This window comes from Polychytrium aggregatum, assembly GCF_025602895.1.
Source record: "Polychytrium aggregatum strain JEL109 chromosome Unknown BJ171scaffold_2, whole genome shotgun sequence".
Lineage (NCBI taxonomy): Eukaryota > Fungi > Chytridiomycota > Chytridiomycetes > Polychytriales > Polychytrium > Polychytrium aggregatum.
In genome coordinates, this window is record NW_026516204.1 from 764,306 (window position 1) to 789,047 (window position 24,742).

The following is a 24,742-nucleotide window of genomic DNA, read 5'->3' on the forward strand; positions in this document are numbered from 1 at the left end:
GCCCTCACCCCTGTCAAGTCGTGTGTGTCGGATGCTTCCGACATGTGTCCGCAAGCCGTGGACGTCGTGTGCAATGGCGTGCTGACGCCGCAGGCCCCCGCAATGGCCGAACCCTATCCAAAATGTCCGAGTGGCCGTGATGAAGCCAACCAAGACCAAGTGTCGCCCGTTCCCCCAAGTCAAGTCATGGTGCAGGAGGCTGTGCAGGAGGACCATGAAGAGTCCCTGCTGTACCTCCCTGCCACCGTCCAAGGTCACACCGTCCGAATGATGGTGGACTCTGGAGCAAGCTGCAACTTTGTCAGCAGACGCTTGCTCCAGGAGCTCAACATACATGCAACCAAGAAGAAGTCGCCGATGAGTGTGGCGCTTGCAGACGATCGTGTGCAGCAGTGCACACACCAAGTGGTCCTGCGAGTGGCCCTCCATCCCAAGTACCATCCTGTCCTGTTGTTCCAAGTGATCGACACCAAGTTCGATGCCATCCTCGGCATGAGCTGGCTTGCTCGTGCCGAGCCGACTCCAGTCGTCGACTGGAAAGGCCGCACTGTCCGTGTTGGCCCTGACATTGTCCTGCAGGGCATGGCCTCACCCAACATGCCACCTCTCCTCTCAGCCATGCAATTCAAGAGGCTGATCAAGAAGGACACGTCGTTCCTCTGTGTCGTGCGTGAGGTCGACGACACCGACCAAGCCGGTCCCGGTCCCCCGCCTGTGGTGACCAAGCTGCTCGACGAGTACAAGGACGTATTCCCCGACCAGTTGCCACAATGCCTGCCACCCCAACGCACCGTCGATCATCGCATCGACATCGAACCAGGCTCGTCGCCTCCGTCAAGACCGACGTACCAACTGTCGCTGACGGAGATGGACGAACTCAAGCGCCAGTTGGATGACCTCCTCGCCCATGGGTTCATCCGCCCGAGCCAGTCACCGTATGGTGCACCAGTGCTCTTTGTCAAGAAGAAAGAAGGTGATCTCAGGATGTGCGTCGACTATCGCGCACTAAACAAACAGACCATCAAGAACACCTACCCGTTGCCCAGGATCGACGAGTTGATGGATCGTCTGAGTGGAGCAAAGGTCTTTAGCAAGATAGACCTCCGCTCAGGCTACCATCAGATCCGCATCCACGAGGATGATGTCCACAAGACCGCCTTCAGGACTCGCTACGGACTGTACGAGTTCCTAGTGCTGCCGTTCGGATTGACGAACGCACCTGCCACGTTCATGCAGCTGATGAACGATGTGTTCCGCCAAGAGCTCGACAACTCTGTCATCGTGTACCTGGATGATATCCTTGTGTACAGCAAGGATGAAGCGACCCATGAAGGTCATGTCGCCCGCGTGCTGGCCAAGCTACGCGAGCACAAGTTGTATGCCAAACTGTCCAAGTGTGAGTTCTTCAAGAATCAAGTCCCGTTCCTGGGACACGTTGTCTCAGGAAGAGGAATCGAAGTCGACCCCGCCAAGGTCAAGTCTGTGGTCGAGTGGCCGCCGCTCGCATGCGTCTCTGACGTGCAGTCGTTTCTCGGTCTCGTCAACTACTACCGCCGATTCATCCCCGATCTGGCGCGCACTGCCGGTCCACTCACAGACCTACTCCGCAAAGAGTGCCCCTTCGTGTGGGACCACCCACAACGCCAAGCGTTCGAGACCCTCAAGCACGCCTTGACGAACGCTCCTGTCCTCGCTGTGTTCGACCCGAACACGGATGTCTCCGTGCACACCGACGCCTCCGACTTTGCGGTGGGAGCTGTTTTGATGCAGGAGGGAAGGCCCGTTGCCTTCGAGTCGCGCAAACTGTCCCAACACGAGATCAACTATCCCGTGCACGAGAAGGAGCAGCTTGCGATCATCTACGCGCTGCAGAAGTTCCGAGTGTACCTCCACGGTACCGCCAAGCCCTTCAAGATTGTGACGGACCACCAGTCACTGCGTTACCTCGACACCAAGAAGAACCTGAGCCGACGCCAAGCGCGATGGATGGAGTTCCTCGCCGAGTACAACTACGAGGTTGTATACCAGAAAGGCAAACTCAATGTGGTGCCTGACGCACTGTCCCGACGCCCCGACTACCAATTGGCGTCACTGTACGAGTCGACTGTCAGTGTCGACAACACGATGCTGGATGTTGTCCGAGACAACATCGCCAACGACAAACAGTTCGGAGAACTGTTCCGAAAGGTGTCTAAGCTCCCCAAGGACGACGAATCATCCGAGTACACAGTGCGTGATGGCCTGCTCCTCCTGAAGAAGGACAGCCGTGTCTGTGTGCCGGACATTCCGTCGTTGAAGACCAAGTTGCTCCAAGAGGTCCACGACTCGCCCCTCGCTGGACACTTTGGAGTCGAGAAGACATACGACCGACTGGCCAAAGTCGCATACTGGCCTGGAATGAAGCGCACCGTCGAGAAGTACATCGAGTCCTGCCATACCTGCAAGATGGTCAAGTCACGCACGACCCGAGAGCAAGGATTGCTGCAACCCCTGCCTGTTCCCGACCGCCCCTGGACCAGCATGTCCATGGATCTCATCACGCATCTACCGACGACCAAGTTGGACCACGATGCAATCGCTGTCTTTGTCGACAGGTTCAGCAAGATGGCACACTTTGTGCCGTGCCAGACGACATGCTCCGCGCCTGACCTTGCACTGCTGTTCTTCAAGCATGTGTTCAAGCACCACGGCCTCCCAAAGTCCATCGTCAGTGATCGAGACCCCCGATTCACCTCCTTGTTTTGGACAAGTCTGTTCGACCATCTCGGCACCAAGCTGAACATGTCAACCTCGCACCACCAACAAACGGATGGACAGTCCGAGCGGACGATCCGCACCCTCGAGCAATACCTGAGGACATACGCCTCGACCAGCCAAGACGACTGGGACATACAGCTGAGTCATGCAGAGTTTGCATACAACACCGCCAAGTCGAGCACAACTGGCTTGAGCCCCTTTGAGGCGCTCTACGGATTCCAGCCTGATGTTCCCACCTCCTTGACACTGACCGAGTCCACGGCTGGATTGCCTCCCAAACCAAGTGCCTTTGTCAAAGATCATCAAGTCCGACACAAGATGATCGCCGACGCGCTCACGGATGCGCAACAAGTGATGGCGAAGTACTACGACCGCCGACACCAGGATGTCTCCTTTGAAGTTGGAGACCTTGTCTACCTGGACGCCGACAACATCAAGGTCCCCGAAGCCCAGTCAAAGAAGTTGTTGCCCAAGTACCGAGGACCGTTCAAGATAGCGGCCCGACCCAGTCCCCTCAACTACCTGTTGGACTTGCCACCTGGAAGCAAGCTCCATCCTGTCTTCCATGTGTCCAAGCTGCGTCGCCACACGACCCGCAGTCCAGCACAGTTCCCCGACGCCGACGAAGGTGTCCCGGACGACGCACCACTGGAAGACGACCTCGGACAATACTATACTCAAGAATATGAAGTCGAAAGGATCGTGAGGCACAAGAAAGTGGCTGATGGGTCACTTCGGTTTTATGTCAAGTGGGTTGGTTACCCACACTCGGGCAACACATGGCAAACACTGGAGGACTTGTCCCATGCACCCGAGGAGCTGAGTAAATACGGTAAACACCTCGAGGAGCCCCAAATAAAGAGCACACGCAGGGCTCCTCGCAGGAAGCCTTCTTAAGTGTGGGAGTGTAGGAGATGGTATCTCCGACGCTGTGCTGCGCGTACTGCGCGTACTGCGCGGCGCAGTGGGTCGTGACCTGTGCTGCGCTTTGCGTTTTCACGCACCGCAGGCAGGCCACCGCAGGGTATACCTGCGGGTTGCCCCCGTTCCCCCCGTTTGTCTGGAGTTCGGTTTTATCGTGAATAAACGTAAGTGCTCCCCGAGCTCACCCGTCCGCTAGAGTAGCCTAGCACCGCCCTGTTCTGCCCCGTCCTGTCTTGTCTTGTACCCCCTCCCTCCCCGTCTTGCCCCAACGTCCCAGTAGTGGACGTTACATGGAGCCCCTCCGATCAAACAAAGAACCTCGCCCATGGAGGCCTAGAATGGGGCGAGGGGTAATAATTGGCAGAGCCCCTGTGTGAGAAAGGGGTGGCAGGCCGAGATGTTGTGGTCCGGCTGGCCAAGGCAGTGCTCGGCTTGCCCGACATTGGCCAGCCGTCCAGCCAAAACAAAACTGACTTGCGAAGGTAGAGGAGAGACGACAGCGGAGCGCAGAGACGAGATGGCCGAGCGAGGAGGGATTCGTTACATCTCACAAGCCAACGCTTTCAACCTCCGCTAGCTACAACTCAAGCATAAACCCGAATTTGTTTCAGTTCTTCTAATCACAATTTTCTTCGGCGACTCCTCAAACCTCTCACTCTCAAATTCAACAGAAAAAAAAGAAACCGTATCCTTGGACATTACTGAGAAATTGAAACCGAACACCCCTCATGATTCGGAATTTGGTAGTATTCGTACCAATCAACTCGCCCATCGACGCTTTCATTTCCCCATAGCCATTCTGGTCAGCAGTAGCTACTGTCCGAATTACGTGGATGCACTTGGAGCTTTCAAGTGGGAAATTTGTAGAAAATACTACTGCTCACTCATCCCTGGAGCCACAATCGGATATCACCTAATATCAGAGGTAGAGGACAAAAATATCTCATCATCAGCGTAGAAAATCGCTCAGTCATATTTGCGCCAACGGAGCTTCACAAGAAGTCATCTACGAAGGGAGCAACGTCCCAGCATAGTGTCCCGAGGTCCTACACAAATAGCGAGTTTAGTATGCAGGCACTCGCTTAAAAGTTAGAACATAGCCAAAGATCTCCCGGAAGCAACGGAATAGCCTTTCTTAACGAGGATTATAAATGATCAAAATAGCATAGCCAAGGCATTTACCCTGCCAAGCAAGATTTGCTCCGAATATGGCGAGGAGTTCGAGTTTTCTTTGTGTATTATCTCTTTGGGTCACTTACTATCCATCAGGATCATAAGTCCGTTTGTATATCGCACTACTCATAAGAGAAAAATGCCGGAATTTCGATCATTGGGTTAACTTATATTCATTTACCACCTAGCAACAAACCACTCAATACCAAGATTTTAAACCCATATAATATATTCGAGCTAATTATAAATTAATAATAAAATAAATAATAATAAAAATAATAATGATAATAACCCCCCTGAAAAGCACTTAGAGTAGAATGGGAGGGGTGTAGAATATATGCTTTTCAAGATACTTAACCCAGTCACATATACATAATTGGTCCGGAGCGGGTTGATACGTCCAGATACAATATCGGGGTCGTAATCAGAGGAACTTAGGTTTGTCCCAAGGAATAAGAGCTAAATACCCGATTTCAGAAAATGAGTTAATGAGGTGGAGTACAGTAAATCTCATCCGCATGAGGAGTTCTGTTATGAACCGACACTGGCGGGAGCGTGTCACAGCGCATCCCATAACCGCGCGCATCGCCGTACGACATGTATCTATAAATCCCACGCTCACTCCACGACCGGCGAGTTCCCCTTGCTCATGATTATTCTTGCTCTGATAGTTGTAATAAATTTCCTTCAAGCATATTGGCATTTCCTCTCACCGCACCTTCTCAAACAGGTTCACCGCGTCAAGAGACTAACGGACCAAGATCGACGAGGACGACTACCCCGGATACAGGTCCAGAACAAAGTAAATATTTGCATTCAAACCAAAGGCTGGCGTAACGCTATCGAGTACGGATGAAGTTTTGGCGAATTCAATATCACTGCAACCATAACCACCATCAAGCGCACCAGGGACGTCGCCAAAGTATCTCGTCCATGATGACAGAAAGCATCTTAAAGATGATCAACACCATAAAACACCAATCAAAATATTTGAGCAGCATTAAAATCGAAACGTAACCGTACACCGCCTAAATAGATCATACCAAGAGGCTAGAATCATGCTTGAATACAGCTACAACCTTAGCTTTGCTACCATGCAAGAGACGTATTATATGCCACGAATTCTTAGAAAGAGTAGCAAGGCGATGGGGGAAATCCTGTATGCGTGGAAACAATATATTATCGTGTGTAGGATAATGAAGATGACTTCGGACAAGGAGAACTAATCGGGATAGGAGCATGTAGTATGGAATCACGAATCGGTGGCGGATGGTGGGTGGCGGGTGACGGGACCTGCTACCACCAACGTTGTTCTGAAATAGACCAGGGCGTTGGGAATTATAATTGTATATAAAGTTAGAGAGTCCAAAACGTCTCATAATGTAATTAAACAAAAAACGTTGAGAGGCACGGCCCTTATTAGAGAACAGCTAAACAACTCTCCCCCCCCACCGAAGATTTTACTGACTTCTCAGGTGAACTCAACTATGCAAGCGCGTGGATCAAGTTCCGAGGCATTATTTCTGCATTTGTTATTTGCGTGGTTTCAAAATGTTGTACACACTTACCTCTGGATATCAGAGGCCCTGAATAAGACCTCACTCAGCATTTTTTGTTCAAAATAGCAAGAAAGCAATCGAAAGCAGAACTCTACTGGACCTTGAATTGTTAAGGAGGACATGTGGTGAGGAAGTGGGCCTGTATGTGTGAAAGGTAATATATTATGGCAGGTATAACAAAAACAATCGCGAACAAAAGGCGGATGCTGGGCGGGGGTTGGGTGTGGGAGATTAGGAACATGTTGCACAGCGGTGCGCGCGAATGATGGCGCGCTGGGACTTGTTCCTGCCAATGTTGGTTCATGACATAAATCATAACCGACGACTTTAGCGCACGATTCGGAGCGTCCCCCGAGATTCCATATACTGAATGCCGCAAGACCTCACTCTGCGAAACAGACGGTAAAGGTCCCGATCGTACAGGCACCAATCATTGTAGTGTCAAATTGATTATGGCTTCGGTCAATTCATCGAGTCGTCAGTCCTCCTAAAGCCTGATTTTTCTGGCTCAGTTGATTCAGAGACCTAAATAAGTCAGAAATTACTTACAGAAAAAAAAAAAACAAACAAGCTGCTGCATCAACCAAAATTCGGCAGAGATGGTCCTGCAGGCACGGGTCACAACCTACCCACAGCCCTGCTCGGACTCGTCTGTGAAAATTGAGGAGCGAGAGGACTCCCATCCTCTTCCTAGAAAAATAACAACAACAGCATGCCATTTTACTACGATATGATTACGCCGATAAATGATAGACAATTGGAAATTTTGAAATCCGTTCCCTCTGAAAGAGTATATAGGTCCGTGGCAGAAGCCAAGGTACTCACGGAGGAGGGATAAACCGTGACAGTGTGAGCCAAGAATCGTCTCAGATACCGACTCAAACACGACTAAGGTGGATTTACACATCACCGTCTCTCGGGCTATTGCCAGACAGCTCCACAGTTTCTCATGGGATGCGCATGAATTGGAATGGCTTTAAACGACGGAACGAAAGTCAACTACCTTCTCTATATGAGAGCGGAGTGGATCGAAAGAGCTGCAACCAATTGCCATACAATTTCCTCGCCAAACAGTCGATCCAGAAAGAAACGGAACAGTCGCTTCCTGGCTTCAGAGGCCTGACGCCTATTGAACTTCCATATGCTCCAGTGAGCAAGCCATGCGACGGTTTCTCGTCCTGGTTGGCAATCTCTCCGTGAAGTGCATCCACTCCACTCTCTGGACAGTTCCATGGTGGATCGATATCAAGATACTCGGTCTTCTCGAGTCGCTTGGCTTCCCAACAATGTGAGCATACCTGGGATGTGTTGAACTCGTTCACCGAGCACACCTGGGATGTGTTGAACTCGTTCACCGAGCACACATGGATCTTGGAGACGGATCGGTCTGGTGGTCGTCTCTGGTGGTGTATGAACTGCTCAAAATACCGAGCGAACCTGAGTCTCCTGGGACTGGATGCATATCCCTTCCCCTGTTTCCACGAGGCATCGTCATGTTTCCAATATTGTGGACCCTGACCAAACTCACGCCAAGTTCCTCCAGTAGCTCTGTTCTAACAGAGCCTTGTTTCCGGTGGCCACAGTTACCCGCCGAACACCGTCGACATTCATCATTGGTTTTTGGGATTCGAGAGTTGGGGTGGTTGATCTCTCGATGATAATGCATTTACGCAGCATTGTTCCCCAGTAATGCACCTCTCTTGCCGCACTATTTATGTAAGAATGCAGTTGGAAGTATTTCCTTGTGTATTCATCACCTTTTCTGACGCAGAGTCGAATATTTGAATTTCGCCGCCAGTTCCGAACTTCCAACAGAGGTCCTGAGGGATACACATCTCCTACGAATGGTCAGTCGATTTCTCACGTTCCAGAATGATGTCTGAAGCCTTCGACGGATGTGGCGTTTGAGCGGAGGATCTACCCTCACTTAGTCGCTTGTGACGTCTGAATAGCTCATGTGTTACAAAAAGTGCTCCACATTGATTTCCAAGGCAGTGCAGGGAAAGCCGATTTCGAACTTTGACAATACATCCGGATGGACAATGCCCATCGAGCCGATCACGTTGCCGTTGTAGTACACGTCGGCTCTTCGTCCTGGAAAGTAGGTGGGATCTAATTTGCATGTTGTGTCAGCGCTGGCTTGCTATTCCTTCCTATGCTCGCTCTCTCCATTCCGTCATATACTCACTCTCGCTTTCGGCAATGTAATATCCTGCGTCCTCGCCGATACGGCCGAGGGGAACAGCCAACATGGCCATCAAACGATCCAGGACACCATGGATTATCTGGACAGGAGAGCGTTAGACCAAAAAACCCTCTCATGCAGGACATTTTCACCGAGGAGGCATGAATTCCGAATACGCTATCCAGCTCATTGATACCGCTCTATATCTCCCTCCTTTGTCCCCCGATTCATCCATTGGGCTCAGAGACGATATGGCTCACCTCGAATCCGGATGTCTTGTTAGAGTAGACAACACAAAGGTTTCGTTGGTTGCGAGCGCGCCTCTCGATGCTGTCATCTTTGAAGGCCACATCAGAAACCTCAAAGACCTTCAAAGGTAGGGGGAGCTTCTTGTTGTGGGCAACAGTCTTCAAGATTCCGGGCAACAAGCTCGTGCGGACAACCTGTAACCGCATAAAATATCATTCCGTGCCCTCAACGCACCCTGTTCGTTTTCCCATCTCGAGATCTTACCTGATATTCGATGGTTTTCGGGTTCGAAAGTTGGATGGCTTCACCGCCATCTTTTTTGTTGAGGAAAGCAAAGTTTTCATCATGGGAGCACTGTTGAAAGCGGCGGGGTCAAATATCGGCTCAGTAGAATTAATGATGTGTCGGAAAGAGGGCATATTTCATCCTCAGGACTTACCAAGATCAGAGGCAAAACTTCAGTGTAGCCAGAGAGAGTCATTTCACGGCGCAGCAGATCCGTCAACTTATTAAGTGGGAAAGGAGCGGCCACTGTGCTGGCTTTCGGGGCAGTCTTGGGAATGTTGTTGTATCCGTAGGCAATGGCCACGTCCTCCATGATATCGCAGGGATGGAGGACATCGCTACGGGTTGGGGGAATGCTGACATGAACGGTGCGTCTGTCCTTTGAGTAGCGCGCAGACAGCGACATCTTCGTGAGTAGCTTTGCGACATCATCGACGGGTAGCTTGATTCCAATCGATTTGTTGATGTAGTCGACGCTGGCTTCCATTTTACGGTTCGAGATGTCGGGATACACGGCTGACGTTCCGTCTGGCTGGACAATCTCAACGGGTTCGATGCTATTACAATTCCGAGTCACGACAGATAGGCCATCGTTATCAGCATTCGCAACTCAGTCGGCATTATTAAAGTGTGCTGTTGATTGTTCAGTGCCTAGGGCTAGTGCATTAAGGCCCCATAAGGATAACCACTCTTGTACTTAATAAGGTAAACTTACGTGTACTTGTCCGCACAGTATTGCGAAAACATAGTTACAACGGTATTGAGGACGATTTTGGCTTTGGTCAGATCCGTGGCGGTACATTCGATAAAGACATTTTTGGTCGTCAGACGAATCTTGGAGTGATCACCGTTGATGATAGGGGGAAGCGACAAGACCGTGCGCTTGCTATCGTAAATCACAGGGTAGCGAGGTTCACTTCGAATGATGGGAAGATATTTGCTGAGGCGACGGTCAGCCTGGGAGCAGTAGGGACATCAAGAGTGATGGCGTTAGATTGGCATTGATAATGGACACGAATGCCGTGATGATGCCAACGGCCACGTCGGAGCTGGCTCCCGGAGCCCCAATGCACTAAGTTCTCCGCCACATTGAGTGCTATTCGGCTTGGTAGCTGCGTCCCACAGAAAGTCGGATTCGACCAGTGAGCCCTTGGCCAATGTTTGTGATAAATGCGGGCTGTGGATTTTCGACTTTGTGAACGTAGGGTCAAAGTGTACCTCATAGAAGGTCATGAGCTCTTCGCCATTCATGGACTTTGCTTGGTTCAGTGGAACAAAGTTGATATCCAAGGGCCTGAGGGCTTCGTATGAGAACGGCCCGACAATCGTATCGAGATCATGCGTGCCTATCGCAACAAGAGTTCTCTTGCTGTCGGTCGAGGGTCCGAGACATTTCCGCGCCATTAGAATATATATGTTTCATTTCCCAACATGCTTGCGCCAAGGGACAGGAGCCGTACCGACAGATGTTGTTGTGGAGCTTCTCTTGAAGTTCAATGAAACTGTCATACGCCAACTGGTCGAAGGTGATGTTGCGGAGAATGGCAGCAACAACAAAAGGACGGACGGCACCGGTCTATGTTTTGGGGACCAGGAGGTTAAGTTGAAGACGGAGGGCAAGTTGCAGGCACAGGCATAAGCCATAGCCTTCGTCATCGCGATATACAGACCTCGGGTTTGACGTGGAGCTGCTCCAGCTTCTTCGGGGTCGCTAGCTTATATTCAACCGGCTTCTGGAGGCCGAGATAAGTGCGAAGCGCTCTGGCAATACCTTCGCCACAGAGCATGTCGTAGCTGATCACATAAATGGACAAGCAGTCACGGTGCATCCCATCAATACAACGGTCCACAAGCATGATCCGATTCTTTCAGTTTGGGCTGTCTGATCGGTTGGCTGATGATATTTTACCGGTTGGCAGGGATATCGATTCGATAGATGGGGCGATCCGAAAGATCCTTGGCCTTCTCGGCACCAACCTCCTTCGTGGCCATCTCACGCTCCGATGTCTGTTCAGATAACGAGCGTTCAGTAAGAACAGCAATCACTGGGTAGATTGAGAATGCCGAGCAGTTCAAACGGAAACCTCTCCCGCCCTCAGACAACACAAGAATCCCAAGGCCCTATCTCAACGCGGCTTTTGCGATGCAGAGTATCACACTGGTTTAGAGGCGACGACTCGTCCTTACATCATCTTCTAGCTCGATACCAAACTCGAAACAGAGTTCCTCAAACTCACTGGTAGCTGCGGATGATTTTTGGTCAGTATGAAGCCAGGTATGGCAACGAGACTCGATTGGTGTTTGTGGGGATTGTGGGGGATATTGTGGGGATATCGTGGGCCGTTTGGGTGGACGGCACAGTATGATCTCGGAGCCGTTTGGGTGGACGGCACAGTATGATCTCGGAGCCGCAGGAGATGGCAATCGCATTGGCACAACCGCGACATCGACCCGAAACAGGAGCTTACTGTAAGAGCGACCAAGCTCCTTGAAGAGCGTTTCCTTGTCGACGTTGACGGTGGGCATGGCTTCGCGGGGCTGAGGGTCAGGCCGGAGGCAGCAGCGGTGAGATCGGGGCGCTCGAGGGGAAAGGCGGCAGATCGACTGGGCAGGCCGAAAAAAGCAAACATGCCAGAGCGCTATCGGTGTGGCTTGGGCCAATCGAACCGGCCTCGTTCCAACCAGCCATCTGTCGGTGCGCGAGAGCATGGCGAGAGCACAGCGAGAGCGCGCCTTGCCTTCTCGCCGACAAGCTCCATGTCTCGAGAGTTCCACCGGCCATGATCGAGCCCGGGCAGCCCCATGCCTCTCTTCTTCCAGCGTGCGGTGCGCGCGGGTCTTGCCGCTACAGCCTTTGCGGCGACGGGTTCGAGCCGGCCCCAGTTTCGGCCAGCGCTTCTGCCGTCGCACCTGACCGAGAAAGTCGGCCAACTCTCCTCGCTCATATTTGGGGCTTTCAGATTCCTTGGATGCCCAGGCGCGATCCTTCGTCGAACCATGAGCGAGCGCGACAGTGCTCTGGCAGATCACGAACCATCGGCTCCCCCTCTGGAGATGCTGTTTGATGGTCTGGCCACCAGCTCCTCTCAACACACCTTTACCCCTCACCACTCGCGTGCGCAATCGTCGCAGCCGCCAGGTCGCACATCCCCAGCAGCTTGGAGCGAGTATCCGATTGAGCTCCGTGGCACCCGAGGGTACTGCCACGACGATCGTAAGCCGGAACAAATACTGATTCCGGCAGAGAGCAGGCTACAGGAAGCTGCATCACCATCACCATCATCGCCATTATCGCCCACAAACATTCTCGAGACCAACTGTCTTCTCCGAGACCTCTCCGAGCGATGGGGTGGTGGACCTGACACTCACAGTAGTCACTGGGCGGAGCGTTGGGCCCAGCTCGATGTCGTTGCCCGGAAGGTGAGATTCTGGAAAATCAAGAGACATCGAAGATCCTCGTCGCTGGTGCTGTTTGGTCGCGAGAAGGCGGCTCCCGAAGTGAGTAGCCACATCGACTCACTTGGTCTGGACTTTGCTCTTCTGCATGAAGTGACCTATTTTGTCGTGCTGACTGGACGACTTTCCTTGCATTTGCATATCTGAACATCGCCGAACTTCTTGAATACCCTGACGTGCTGGATGGTCTTGAATCGGGCTACTCTGGCTCGACCATCATCGGTCACCGGCATGCTTGATACACGTGAATTTGGTCCCCCGAAACCCCATCCGTCAGAGGAACCAAGAACCAGTGTCCACTGTCGACCTTTGCAACGCAAGTATCGAGCCCGCGAAGAATGGATACGGGCAAGAACATGTCCTGAGCATCCATTTAATGAATGGCCGTGCCATCCTGCTGGCGTTTCGGAAGCGCCAAGATTATTGCGACTGGCTCGTGATGAGGACAAGGCTGGTTGGATAGATAGCTTTAATCGTCCGGTCGCTGGTCACTCAAACGACTGCTGTCGCGGCGTTGGTCAAACGGGGCGCCTTGCTTCCATAGCCGGTGTCAGATTTGCATTGATCCTGAATTCACGCATGATGCCATAGCCCTCCATTTCCGCGAGCGGTGGGCGAGGGCGGGTTCAGATGTGCGGTGGTGACTGTGTCTCTGCGAGAGCGCCGGCCCGACTCTCGCCGACCGAGAGGGCCCCGAGAGCGTGCACTCTCATCTCGCTCTGGTGTTGCGCACCCTTTTTTTTCCTCTGCGGTTCGCATCCACTCTCTGGCATCTTTGCCTCCCGACACTCAACCGAAAATGTCCAGCAGACAAGGTAACTCGCAACACTCGACAGCTTTGGATCGCACACGGTGTAGCCTCAACGTAGCTGCCTCCATCAGGAGTAGCATGCGTGCAGACTGCACGTGGATAGCGCATTTCTTGACAAACCCTGCCCATCCCGCCCTTCCCACTGCGAAAACCAGGCGGCAAACTCAAGGTTAGATTTCTTTGGAAGAGGATCGCTCATAAAACAAGTCATCGATCATAGCGCAGCTGATCCTATCGTGACCCGCTTTATTTGGACTGTCGATCAGTGGTCGCTCCGAACGAAATGCCCAGCGAAATGGCCCAACGAAATGCCTAATCGTATGCCTAATCGTATGCCCTTAAACTCATACCCTCCCACACATGCACCAACAGCCCCTCAAGACTCCTAAAAAAGCTGAGAAGTTCGAAGATGAGGTAGAAACATCCGCGTCAGCATTTTTAATGCCGTGAGCCCCTCTGAGCTGTCACTGATGCAAACCAAATATGCAACATAGGACGATGCCGCCTTCAAGCAAAAGCAAAAGGAAGAGGCAGCCAAGCTGAAGGAGCTTCAAGCCAAAGCCGGTCAGAAGGGACCCCTCAGTAAGCATCACTCCAGACCTACGCTCTCTCACATCTGCGTCTTTCGATACCAAGACCACGTTACCGCAGCAGAACAAGACCGTTGGTTGGACAGTTCGTCGCACAATACCGGCACTCTAGTTCCTTACTAACACATTCAAACCCGAATCAATCCCGTCCAAGGTGGTGGTGGCATCAAGGTTTGTTTCGGACTCATCTGTGAGGTACTTTGCCCTTTGAATCGGCTATTATGCTCTGGTTTTGATTCAGCTCTATTTTATACCGCAATTGGCCCCACCTCAGAAATCCGGCAAGGTATGTCGACGGCTGACTGGGTGATTCCAGTGAGAGTATACTGCCTTAGAGTACCATGTAATCAGCTCGCGGCCGCTAGGTAACCCCTCGGATGTCTCCCAAACAGAAATAGAACGAAGCAATCCTGGCCGATCCCCCGAATGTCGACTGCCATGCGATGTTGGACTTGTTGCATCTGCGCTTCGTGACCGCATCAATACATTGCCCAACAGCGATGATTTTCATTTGGTGATGTGTCTAGTTCTCACCGCGCCAGGACCGTCGTTTTTTTCTGGTCCTGAATACACCACCACCCCCATTGCCCACCACGACCAAATAGTGTGTGCCACAGTGTTGGAAGCCAAACGACCCGAGTCACCCGACTCCCCCGATACCAAGAAGTCATGGGGCTATCCTGAGGGTCAAATGGATGCGCCAATTGCCACAGCGAGACATCAATGCTGTTGATCGTCGACACAGGAGATCGACCGAGTGTGTTCAAGACCGTGCGTCCCAACCCAGCGAAATCAAAGAGATTGCCTGCCAGGACTGGAATGGCACGGCCTGTCCACCAGGGCCCACAGACCACCGAGGGACGCCCAGGGACAGCGAGGGACGCCCAGGGACAACGAACATGTTCGCTGTGGAACTTGAGAATTAAATTCATTAGTGGCCGCTCACTGAGACGCTGGCGCCCGCATGAGAAAAAAATTTGCGCAGCGCGCCCTCCGCGGTGCCGCTGTCGGATCAAGAGAGTGCGGGCTGGCCTGATCTTCCCAGCACCAGCACCAGCACCAGCACCAGCACCAGCACCAGCACCAGCACCAGCACCAGCACCAGCACCAGCACCAGCACCAGCACCAGCACCAGCACCAGCACCAGCACCAGCACCAGCACCGGCACCGGCACCGCTAGCCATGACCCTCCCGGTATCACTGCTGCGGCCTCTGTTTCCGTTTTTTGGACGAGCGCCGGTTGCTGCTTCAGCACCGTATCGCTGCCCTCGAACAGCGATCTCCTTCCCAACTTTCGCAGCGGCCTATGCCACCCTCGTTGTCCGTCCCTCAGTCCATCTTCATCCACGAAACGTCCGGGATAACCCCGGCGCCATGAAAAAGGTTTGATCGCCCCAAGGATAAGAGAAGAGAGACAAAAGTGCAGAAACCGACAGGCAACGATGTCGCGATATCCTTTATCGAGCTAACTCTGCGTCTGTTTTGCATTGTCGGCTGGTGCTCAGAAGCGGAGACTGGGTCGTGGTGAAGGCTCTGGCCGGGGCAAAACCTCGGGGCGGGGTCACAAAGGCTGGACTTCAACGCACGGAAAGTCGAGACCCATTCCTGGATACGAGGGTGGACAGTCGGGCATTCTGTCAGCAATCCCTAAGCTTGGATTCCGCTCCAGGTATGCGCTTGTACCTACAGGCAGTCGCATTATCGCCAAACTGTTGGTGCAGTTACCGAGTGCGTCCTGATCCGGGCTCGTATCCACACTTAACCTATCCAATTTAATCGCACCGTATTGGATCGTGTGCTCAGTGATAAACAGTACCTGAACCGCTTGAGCCTCGATACCTTGCAGCACTGGATCGAAACAGGACGGCTGGATGCCTCCAAGAAAATTGGGATTCGGGAACTCGTCCAGTCGAGATGCCTCAAGAAAGTCAGGGACGGTGTCGTCCTCTTGGCAAGGGTGCGTGTCGTCGCCGCTTCCGGACGTAGCAAGTGCATCCGAATCGGCCCATTCGCCACAGCCATCTCTGCAACCCGTTTGTTCTCTTGACCTGTGCTTGGCCGCGACTGAGCCAGATCCAGGTCGCATTGTCTTCTTGGGAATGTTATTGACGAGACTGCGCAAACTATACCAGGGCGGCGAGTTCCTGACACACCAAGTCCATTTGGAAGTAACCAAGTGCTCTGAGAATGCGAAAATGTTCATCGAAAAGTGCGGTGGACGAGTCGAATGCGTGACACACGAAAAAACGGTGCTCCAAGCCCTCGTTTCTCCTGAAAAGTTTGCAGTTCTCCCCGTCGAAGCAGCCCTGACCGATAGTAGCAGAGGTATGCTGGTAATATTTGTCCAGGAGCGACAAGGCCATGGATACCTGCCTCTCTGTACTCACAATCTGCTTGATGGCCGTCGGCGCGGTATCGTTAGGTCTTCCAAAGGACATTCGAACCCAGAAAGTTCGCGAGTTCTTGCTGGCAAGCAGCCCAAAGCCGACGTCCCTGTGAAGAGCCTTGTCTGTCGTGGCCTCCAAGTAAATAACAAATATCTCACCCCGGAGCAGAGGATGATTAGAGAAATAAGTGAGGGAAGAAAGAAAACAAAAGCCCACAGGAGGAGCACTCGGGTGCCGCCGTGTCGAGGATGCCGCCTGCGAATATATGCACAGAGGCTCTCCCTCCTCTGACCCTTGAGACTAGTGCGGAGGACTTGTGGGCGTCGTCCCAAGCCAGCGATCCCGGGGATCGATTGGGTGTGTGTCTGCGGATGTGTGGTTGTGCGCCTGGTTCCATGGCCGCAGCCCGCCTGGATCGCCCATTTGATCGACAGTGGCTCTTGCCCAGGCCCTCGTGTGATCTTGTTCGCTGAGCGCTCAAGATCCTATATCCCTGGCATTTACCAAGCACAAGCATGGCCGACGGAGCCTCACGGACTGCTCGCTTACCAACCTCACGCACCCAAGGCCTGCTCGCGGTGCTGCCTCTCAAGAGCTCTGCAGACGACCGTCTGCAGTCGGATCTGTTGCTGGCCTGGACCGACGGAGTCAGCTGCTTTGCAGCTCTGGACAGCGAGCTGGAGGTTATCGCGAATGGCGCTGCAGTTATTGATCTGGCTCATATTGAGCCAGCCTGCACCATAGCGCATACCAGGTACGAGCGGCGCGATTACTTTTTGGTGGAGAACTGACTATCTCGACCGGCTCCAGCTCGATGCCTGTCGTAGCAGCTATCGACATGAGTCTGACATGGCACGTTTCTGGATCCAAATGGCCCCTATTTTCAGCCTGCCTCGTTCGCTTGCATGGCTCCGCGATCCTGTTGATCCTGAACAAGCGGTACTCCTCGCTCTCTATCCATCCAAGATCCGGTCATGGGTGTTTGGACCAGGTGCGTTGAACCACATAGCCTCATCGAGCAACGGCAGCACGATCGCCTCTCATCAACCGGTGGCGACCGGCCTGAGCCAGTAGATCGTATCAGCGACCCCTCTGCATATGTAGAGCTGCCCCTCCCCCAAGCTACCCTACAGCTTCCCAGCAGCTATGCAAACGGCCTCGCTGGCTGGTACTGCAGAGATGCGCATATTCAAATGTCCTATTGCAAGCAACATCATGTGTATTAGTTGGCAATTCTATCTAATGCTTGTTGCCCTGGATCGATACACCCTTCTAGTCCGTCCCAAATCAACGCTCTCTTATCAAGAAACCGCACCGCTTCTATTCATGTCAGACTCAGTCTTGACGAGCTGCTCATGCAACCCGGTATTTCCGGTCGTTATGGTAAGTGGCTATTATGCAATTGGCGTGCCTTATCCACAAGCTTTTCTGACTCCATCTCGATCTTGCTTCCATCGACAATGGCCAAACATGTCTGCACTGTCGACACCGATCACTCATCACTCGTCGTCGGCGTTGGTCCGGATGGCCTCGCAGCTTGTGTCGAATCAAGAATTAGCACTTTATTCATGGCCATTCCAAGACGAACAGGGATCTCGCTCGGCTAAATTTTTCCACCAGCTGCCGAATGTAAGCCTCACTATCTCTTGGCTCCTCCACCAGCTACCACATCAGACCATAATGGAGTCTGAGAGTCCAGAACCCAATCCGCTCTTTATCGAAGCATTTGATAGATCTTTCCTTTGCCCCGGCCTCAACTTTGTTATCACTGTGGCAATTTCTATGTTACCGCCATTGATCGGACTATCGTTGCTGCGCTGACACCACGATCTATTGCAGGCTAGTCTCTCGAGCGGTTGCTGGAGTCTTGACGGTTTGGTGTTTGTCTGGTGGGTAATGTTGGGGGACTGGAACTGGGTAACGCTCGCTGCTCCTGTTGGTGGACCGGCCCTGGACTCCAAACCCGACATATCGCACTTTGGCCATGCCTCATCCTTTTGGTCACCCAATCGCACTTATGCTTCTAGCATCTCCGGCGTTTCGGCTATCCAAGTAACGTCCCCGGATCCGTCCTGGAGATATCCCAAGGTATCCATACTCAACCACGACTGGTGCTGACGCGGAACTGTGATAACCCAACCCATCGCAACTGTGGGAGCCATGATCGGTTGCCATGACTCGGTGCGAATCATGACGCAGATGCTCTTTCTCGGATGCCCAGGTGCAGATCCTCACCCATAACCTATCACTATCGGTCCGACGTATCATACCTCTGAGTCTCCCCACCGACTTTATCATCATTGGCGACTCTGGTTTCAGCCTGATGCTCGAAAGAGACGATATCGTCCCGCGAATGGCAGTGCGTGCTCCTATCCGTCGAAGCTCACCATCTGAAGATTTACCGACTATAGTTGCGCTCTCGTCGCACAATGAGATGCTCGCTCCAGTAGCACCTCAGCAACCAGAACTGCCTGATCTCTTCAACATATGTAAGAAACAGAACACCGCTGCATTTTCTGATGTTCGTCTCATCGCCAGCGACAGATATGTTCAATTCCACTGACCAGTGAGCGTTTGTCAGACTCTAGCTCCCCTGCAGCAGCTCCGATTGGGACTCAAAACTCAGCTGCCGACTCCGTGCTATGCTGGATACGTTTCCCAGATGGCAGGACTGATGGTGGCTTGGAGACAACAGTCCGACTCCTTTCAACTCTCCATTTGCCCCTGCTACTCATCGACGTGGTCGAGTATGATGTATGTCGCAGAGGGTCGATATGCTATCCTGGAAGGGAGCGCACTTTGCTTGTTTGCCGTGAGCATTCCAGATCACTGCGACTGCACTGTTGCGCGACTGTACGATCGCATGGCGATGCGATTATATGCTCATCTCGGCCCATCTTCTCCCCGCGATCCCCTCAATAAGCGAGTGAGCCACATCTATGTATCGAACAACACCGTACCAGTAATCTTTGATATCAAATGTGACCTGACCTCGGGTGTACTGCAGCAAGGCGATGTCATCGTAAGTATTGTGAGAATGGCAATCATATCTAGCTATATCTGGGATAAACGAATTAGAATGCTGGATGCGATTTGAGGATTGTCTTGGCGCTGCTGGAAGAGGGTCCTATCATTCAGGACAGTGTGTCAGCGAACGCTGGATGCACATGGCATCTGCAAAGGTATCTGCATTGATCACCACTGCCACAGACGTGTTGGCTATGGGCGATGTATGTGTGGATCAAGCCGACGCACCCGCTCGTTTGTCTCATCTGCAATGTCGCTACAACCCGAGCCAACAGGACCTGGAAGCCGGCCATGTCGTGCTTGCGCTCGCATGTGCTAGCCAAGTAGCCAGGAGATCATCCGCCAATCACAGAGTCTCGAGCGGTGCTTTTCCCGGCTTACCAGCCGTCGGATCATCAAGCACACATATCCTGCGGATCTTGGCCGGCCAAAAGAAGCGTCAAGGGCTATTTGAAAATCAGCTATCGGGCCAGGGGGACTACTCGCTTAAGCTGATCCGAATGGAGCGAACAGTTGAGGCGAATGCCCCACCACTGGCGGCGACTTCCTCGACCCCAGGTATGAGCAACACGGATGCGATTGACAAGTGCATATCGGGAAGCTGAATCGCTGATGCTGGAGCCCTCAAGCAAGAGTGTACAAGAGCACGCATGAGCATGCAAGAGTCAGCCGGGCTGAGTTAATTTCGAGGCCTGTTGTGGCAATGTCGGCGTGTGAGACGCAGCAACATCAAAAGGACAATATCTCTGATGTCCAAAGCAGGGCTTCTGGGGGTTGCTGTCGGAGGCTCTGACTCTTGAATCTGCCAATTTCATCACTCTGATTGGCCCTCGTGTCGATATGGCTGACTGTTTTGGCAAGCAGAGCCCGCCGTGTCGGTTTCGCAGATTGTGCGGCTTCTGGAAAGGATGACTACGCAGCTTGATCGGATCGAGCGCAAACAGAATGAAATCGAGTCCAGGCTCCAGCGGCTTGAAATTCGGCGGGGCATGTCGTAGCCTCCATGGTCTCCGTGGAGATCCTGTGCGAACCCAGCAGATTCGCCAAGTCACTATGGAAGGCTCAGTTACAGAGCAAGTCGGATCGTGAATACACAGCTCCAACGATGCGTTATATAAAGAGAAACCCCGAGATGCGGGTGAGCACCGTCGGCCGTCCTCTGGTCTCGACAGTCGCTCGTTGGCCTCCACGGTCACTCGTCGGTCTCCTCAGTGGGTCTGCACACAGCGTTGATGGTGTTCTTGCACATGCCCAACAAATCCTTTGGCCGTCCACCCAAAACCCAGACAGCCCATTGGCTGAGATTTGCTCAGAGGAAGCCACCGTTCATCCGCAGGCCATTGGTGCGTGGGCGCGGAGTTGCTCGATGCGCAGGCGAAATGAGGCAACCAACCCACAGGCCGGTTGGTCGCACCGTCAGCGTGAATCAGCGAGCCGGGTCATGCCCCCTCCAAAATTTTCTGCTTGTCCCTGCGATCTCGAAGGCATCTTCCGTCGCCGAGCCGTTTGGTGTCTTGTCCTGAAAGCCTGGCATTGCCCGCCCACTCACACCGCAAGCCCGTTCCCACCGATACTGCAAGCTCGCTGGCTCGCCTCGGATCAAGTCAATCAATATGGGAAACTCGTCGTCGGCCCCCGAAACACCTCATGTCGAGGAAGCTCCCGCTGCTCCCAAGTGCAAGCCCTGCTGTGCCTGTCCCGACACACGAAAAGCCCGAGACGAGTGCGTGATCTTGGAGGGAGAAGAAAAATGCATCGATCTGATAAAAGCACACCAAGACTGTATGCGGTCGATGGGGTTCAACATCTAGGTTGTCGGATCGACAGCCGCCGCCGCAATATGTATTCTCGCCTTTGGTTCGCGATATGGCTCAAAGGGGAATACGATATTCACAAAACGAAACGAGTCGCCTTGTTTGAGGCCGCCGATCACTTTTTTTCTGGATCTTGAATACATCCCATCCATTCCACCCATCCATTCCACCCATCCATTCCACCCATCCATTCCACCCATCCACTCCACCCATCCACCCAAGCCGACCACTTGCTGCACTCCCAAGCTTCTTCGTATCGCTACATTGCGACGCACAGGAATCGCCCAGGCCCGAGAAAGGGCGGTGCTTGTCACAATGAATCCAAGGGCATCAATCATGGTGCCCGTGGCCGGGCTGTCGCCGTTGGCTCTGGATCAGACCGGATCGCCCGTGGAGTCTGGACATGGAACCTGGACATGATTCAGGCATGGCAGCCAATCACCACCCATGAAGGCCGAACAGGCAGTTCCGTGGCTTGCGCCCAAAGAAACGACTGTGGACGAGGACCGCAAGCGATGCGACCAGCAGGGCGATGTCGCAGACCGTCGGCGGGCTGCGGGCTGCGGGCTTGGGCGGATGAATCCGCTGATCCCCGAAAGGGCGGCTGCGCTTCTGCCCAAGAGGCCATTCCGCCGCCTGGCTCACCAACGAACTCTCCTCGCGATCCATTTCCCTTCGCATTCCTCAGGCAATGCCCAAGAAGCTGGCCCTCCTCGGTACGGGTCTCGGCCTCGTTGTTGGCGCTGTTATCGGCGGAGCGTCAACGTACTACTATCTCAAGCCATCGCAGACTATCCTATCAACGAAGGTCTCCACGTCCCCTGTTGGTGCCGTCGGCGAGCCCATCAGCAAGCACGTAGTCGCTGCCAAGGACATTTTACACAAAGGATTCCCTGGTGCGTTGATGTGGATAGCACCTTCCGATAGGACAATCTAGTCAATGTCCGCCAGGATTCACGACAATATTACTGTCGATCATGCAGCGGACACGAATCCAGCGACGCCTGTCACAGCTCAACTGACGGAAGGGCTATGTTGTCCTCCCTGTACTTCATCACGATAGGACCCGTCTCCGATATTTTATACCGACAGGCATACGGTAGAGATGCCCCCACGTTGGGATATCTGCGCATTCCAGTCCCCGTCGGCTCTCGATTCTCGTCTGGATTTGATCGGACGGCTAATTGATCAGTGGATGAGGTCATTGGATGAGTCGATTCGATTCCGTCTTGTCGTTCTAATGCATTTTTATCCTGGTGACCTCGGGACGGCCCACTTGAAACCTGCTGGTATTTGATGTTTGTGATCCGTACCAACAGTCGGATCCTACAACCGATCCCTTCGCAATCCCAACTGGGTAAGATCTTGGAAGCATCCTTCCAAAGGGCACCGGATTTCAAGACAGTCTGAGCAATATTGGCGTGGAATCTCGTGTATCGCCAAAGTGCTGGCGTTGGCTTGGTGATTCTGTTGGACTGGTGCACCCGATTGTCCCTTCTCCATCGGCTGCGTCAGTCCCAGGCTCGCTCTGATCGACAATGGCTGACACTAGGTGGCTGAGCACTTGACAAAGGCGGCGCTTGATGGAAACGGAGACAGTCCGGATCGAAGCAAATCAACATTCAAGGAAGACCAGTCGATTCCCAGCCCATTCCGTGCTCATTTGCAAGACTATTCCGGAAGCGGGTTCGATCGGTAACGACAATCCCAGCCGGCTCACCAGCACGCCAATTTCATCGCCTGTAGATGTTGTAGAGTCTCGGTGACCTCGGTTCTAAAGACCTCTGATCAGCGGATGGGTGGAACTGATCAGTCTCTGTCACTCGGCGGTCGATGTTGCTCTCTTTGATCAAGTGGCCATCTTGTGCCAGCCGCCGATGTCCAGGTATCTCAAGAAGCCGTCAACGAAACGTTTTTATGTGCGTTTTCATGCAATTATGACTTGGAGGCATAGACCGGAGGCATTTACGGGAGTTTGTCCTGGCGTCGGCACGGGCTGTGCATCGAATTGGATGCCCATGAGCCGTTGCCAAGATATCCGCTGATGATCGATCACCGCTACGTGCACCGAATGATGATAACGGCTGCGGCTTATATCTGTCGCGATCGTAGCGTCGATCATTTTGTTGGACACAATGTGACATATGTTTTGGGTTTAACCTGTACTACCCTTGCAGTGAGCAACATCAGCCCTCAAGTCGCAAAAGGTTTGGAAACCGTGCCACTCCGCTGCAATTTCTTTTGTTGCTCCGGGCCAATGAATTGTGACAGAGGGCTTACATCACCTGCCTTGTTGGTAAATCCATCTCTTTAGCCTTCAACCGCGGATACTGGGCATATTTTGAAAAATTTGTCCGGGATCTCACCAAGACGTTCGATGACGTCTATGTTGTAACAGGGCCTCTGTATCTCCCCCACAAAGGAAGCGATGGCAGGTAGGTGGCCTGGCCAGACACTGTCAGGACAATTTATCCAAAGCTGATCAAACCCGCGACCAATGTACCTCTCCGCCCCGACTCGAAATAGGTTCTATACAACATACGAGGTTATAGGCAACCCGCCCAACACAGCGGTGCCAACGCATTTTTTTAAAGGTAGGAAACATCACGCTTCCGTATACTGTCGCAGTAGGGTGGCGGCATACTTGCCACTCCTTGCCTAGCTATACTTGCTCCTATGGCCTAATGCTACAGCGTCGAGGCGAGCTATTATCCAATTGCGTCACGGCACCGGCGCACGTTTAAGTTTGGAAATGAGTGCAAAATATGCTTGCTGGTGCCGCCCCTGACATTCTGGCACTTTGGATGTGCGTGCTGATTTGCTTTTAGTGATTTTGACTTATCACAAGGGCCAGTATGCAATGAGCGGATTTGTTCTTCCAAATCAAAAGATCGGCGACCCACCGTTGGATAGCTTCCTGACTCCAGTCGATGGTATGCGGTTTCGCGCAGGAGCCGTGGTCGAGAATCGACTCGCTGACCCTTGACTTACGTTATCGGCATCTACCCCTTGGATTAGCCATCGAGCGAAGCACCGGGTTGGTCTTTTTTCCCGAACTTGAGAATAAGTCAGCACTTCCGTGCATTTGTTCCAGGACCAAGTGTGCAGTAACCTCATTCAAATTCGCCGCCAAGCAGCTCCTCGAGTAATGAGCCTGCATACATCCACAGCTCGTTGATCTTCCGAGTAATCTCGGAAGGGTGGGGTTATCTGTGTCTACCGCGCTTTCCGAAAGCCTACGGACACACACACGCTCTTTGACTGCTCTTGATTTTGGATGAAATACCAAGCATCTCGCATCCTCAATGACCGTCCATCCCTCGTGGAGGCAGGGCAGGGTGTTATATATGCACCCAGCCCTGTCGTCTGAGCTTCCTTCCCAATTCCAAGCAGCTCCACCGCCACTAGAGGAGGGTGACCAACACGAGCCCATCAAAGTGTGCTCATGTTGCGGTGAAGGAAGTTGACGGACCACAACCCATCGACTCGATGCGGCTTGTTCGGGGCGAACCGAGATGGTTTCTA

General features: G+C 52.8%; 7 protein-coding genes across 7 annotated transcripts; 6 read left to right on the forward strand and 1 right to left on the reverse strand.

Annotated features, from left to right (window-relative positions):
- Positions 1–8,105: 8,105 nt before the first annotated feature.
- On the reverse strand, positions 8,106–11,711 carry BJ171DRAFT_486464 (uncharacterized protein). The gene is made up of 12 exons (XM_053109194.1): positions 11,601–11,711; positions 11,320–11,375; positions 11,042–11,139; positions 10,803–10,926; positions 10,593–10,708; positions 10,351–10,501; positions 9,848–10,089; positions 9,287–9,689; positions 9,112–9,201; positions 8,859–9,041; positions 8,602–8,698; positions 8,106–8,525 (listed from the first exon to the last, which is right to left on the reverse strand). The coding sequence occupies exons 1-12, from the start codon at positions 11,656–11,658 to the stop codon at positions 8,374–8,376; spliced, it is 1,770 nt and encodes a 589-aa protein (XP_052971405.1). The 5' UTR covers positions 11,659–11,711; the 3' UTR covers positions 8,106–8,373.
- Positions 11,712–11,972: 261 nt separating this feature from the next.
- On the forward strand, positions 11,973–13,219 carry BJ171DRAFT_115590 (uncharacterized protein). Its single transcript, XM_053105486.1, has 2 exons — positions 11,973–12,630; positions 12,866–13,219. Exons 1-2 carry the CDS (start codon positions 12,130–12,132, stop codon positions 13,049–13,051), a joined length of 687 nt encoding a protein of 228 aa, XP_052971406.1. The 5' UTR covers positions 11,973–12,129; the 3' UTR covers positions 13,052–13,219.
- Positions 13,220–13,343: 124 nt separating this feature from the next.
- Positions 13,344–14,586, forward strand: BJ171DRAFT_486467 (translation machinery associated TMA7). Its single transcript, XM_053109195.1, has 7 exons — positions 13,344–13,403; positions 13,555–13,568; positions 13,772–13,813; positions 13,894–13,981; positions 14,144–14,160; positions 14,264–14,275; positions 14,382–14,586. Exons 1-7 carry the CDS (start codon positions 13,388–13,390, stop codon positions 14,385–14,387), a joined length of 195 nt encoding a protein of 64 aa, XP_052971407.1. The 5' UTR covers positions 13,344–13,387; the 3' UTR covers positions 14,388–14,586.
- A 483-nt stretch (positions 14,587–15,069) lies between these two features.
- BJ171DRAFT_486469 (ribosomal protein L18e/L15P) lies at positions 15,070–16,674 on the forward strand. Its single transcript, XM_053109196.1, has 5 exons — positions 15,070–15,372; positions 15,495–15,658; positions 15,793–15,946; positions 16,122–16,314; positions 16,412–16,674. The coding sequence occupies exons 1-5, from the start codon at positions 15,172–15,174 to the stop codon at positions 16,486–16,488; spliced, it is 789 nt and encodes a 262-aa protein (XP_052971408.1). The 5' UTR covers positions 15,070–15,171; the 3' UTR covers positions 16,489–16,674.
- A 177-nt stretch (positions 16,675–16,851) lies between these two features.
- Positions 16,852–20,535, forward strand: BJ171DRAFT_486470 (uncharacterized protein). The gene is made up of 11 exons (XM_053109197.1): positions 16,852–17,130; positions 17,264–17,367; positions 17,653–17,759; positions 17,913–18,005; positions 18,216–18,265; positions 18,404–18,464; positions 18,598–18,865; positions 18,958–19,130; positions 19,300–19,398; positions 19,679–19,961; positions 20,268–20,535. Exons 1-11 carry the CDS (start codon positions 16,892–16,894, stop codon positions 20,399–20,401), a joined length of 1,611 nt encoding a protein of 536 aa, XP_052971409.1. The 5' UTR covers positions 16,852–16,891; the 3' UTR covers positions 20,402–20,535.
- Positions 20,536–20,782: 247 nt separating this feature from the next.
- Positions 20,783–21,377, forward strand: BJ171DRAFT_486472 (cytochrome C oxidase copper chaperone-domain-containing protein). Its single transcript, XM_053109198.1, has one exon. The coding sequence runs from the start codon at positions 21,017–21,019 to the stop codon at positions 21,212–21,214; it is 198 nt and encodes a 65-aa protein (XP_052971410.1). The 5' UTR covers positions 20,783–21,016; the 3' UTR covers positions 21,215–21,377.
- A 442-nt stretch (positions 21,378–21,819) lies between these two features.
- Positions 21,820–24,536, forward strand: BJ171DRAFT_115704 (uncharacterized protein). Its single transcript, XM_053105489.1, has 10 exons — positions 21,820–22,113; positions 22,281–22,316; positions 22,537–22,574; positions 22,770–22,912; positions 23,072–23,136; positions 23,395–23,424; positions 23,532–23,652; positions 23,744–23,811; positions 24,046–24,150; positions 24,236–24,536. The coding sequence occupies exons 1-10, from the start codon at positions 21,909–21,911 to the stop codon at positions 24,364–24,366; spliced, it is 942 nt and encodes a 313-aa protein (XP_052971411.1). The 5' UTR covers positions 21,820–21,908; the 3' UTR covers positions 24,367–24,536.
- Positions 24,537–24,742: the final 206 nt, after the last annotated feature.

Bases quoted from the DNA above. Each gene is read 5' to 3' on its own strand.
- BJ171DRAFT_486469 (XM_053109196.1), top strand. From the start codon at position 15,172: ATGACCCTCCCGGTATCACTGCTGCGGCCTCTGTTTCCGTTTTTTGGA. The intron at 15,373-15,494 runs GTTTGATCGCCC...GCTGGTGCTCAG, and splicing joins ACCCCGGCGCCATGAAAAAG to AAGCGGAGACTGGGTCGTGG. The intron at 15,947-16,121 runs GTGCGTGTCGTC...AAACTATACCAG, and splicing joins GTGTCGTCCTCTTGGCAAGG to GGCGGCGAGTTCCTGACACA.
- BJ171DRAFT_486464 (XM_053109194.1), bottom strand. From the start codon at position 11,658: ATGCCCACCGTCAACGTCGACAAGGAAACGCTCTTCAAGGAGCTTGGT. The intron at 10,927-11,041 runs GTAAAATATCAT...TTATGTGATCAG, and splicing joins ATCGATATCCCTGCCAACCG to CTACGACATGCTCTGTGGCG. The intron at 9,690-9,847 runs GTAAGTTTACCT...GAATTGTAATAG, and splicing joins TACTGTGCGGACAAGTACAC to CATCGAACCCGTTGAGATTG.
- BJ171DRAFT_486470 (XM_053109197.1), top strand. From the start codon at position 16,892: ATGGCCGACGGAGCCTCACGGACTGCTCGCTTACCAACCTCACGCACC. The intron at 17,368-17,652 runs GTGCGTTGAACC...ACACCCTTCTAG, and splicing joins GTCATGGGTGTTTGGACCAG to TCCGTCCCAAATCAACGCTC. The intron at 19,962-20,267 runs GTATGAGCAACA...TTTGGCAAGCAG, and splicing joins GGCGACTTCCTCGACCCCAG to AGCCCGCCGTGTCGGTTTCG.
- BJ171DRAFT_486472 (XM_053109198.1), top strand. From the start codon at position 21,017: ATGGGAAACTCGTCGTCGGCCCCCGAAACACCTCATGTCGAGGAAGCT.
- BJ171DRAFT_115590 (XM_053105486.1), top strand. From the start codon at position 12,130: ATGAGCGAGCGCGACAGTGCTCTGGCAGATCACGAACCATCGGCTCCC. The intron at 12,631-12,865 runs GTGAGTAGCCAC...CCCATCCGTCAG, and splicing joins GCGAGAAGGCGGCTCCCGAA to AGGAACCAAGAACCAGTGTC.
- BJ171DRAFT_115704 (XM_053105489.1), top strand. From the start codon at position 21,909: ATGCCCAAGAAGCTGGCCCTCCTCGGTACGGGTCTCGGCCTCGTTGTT. The intron at 22,317-22,536 runs GTAGAGATGCCC...CCGTACCAACAG, and splicing joins TTTATACCGACAGGCATACG to TCGGATCCTACAACCGATCC. The intron at 23,425-23,531 runs GTTTGGAAACCG...CCATCTCTTTAG, and splicing joins CAGCCCTCAAGTCGCAAAAG to CCTTCAACCGCGGATACTGG.
- BJ171DRAFT_486467 (XM_053109195.1), top strand. The intron at 13,814-13,893 runs GTAGAAACATCC...TATGCAACATAG, and splicing joins CTGAGAAGTTCGAAGATGAG to GACGATGCCGCCTTCAAGCA.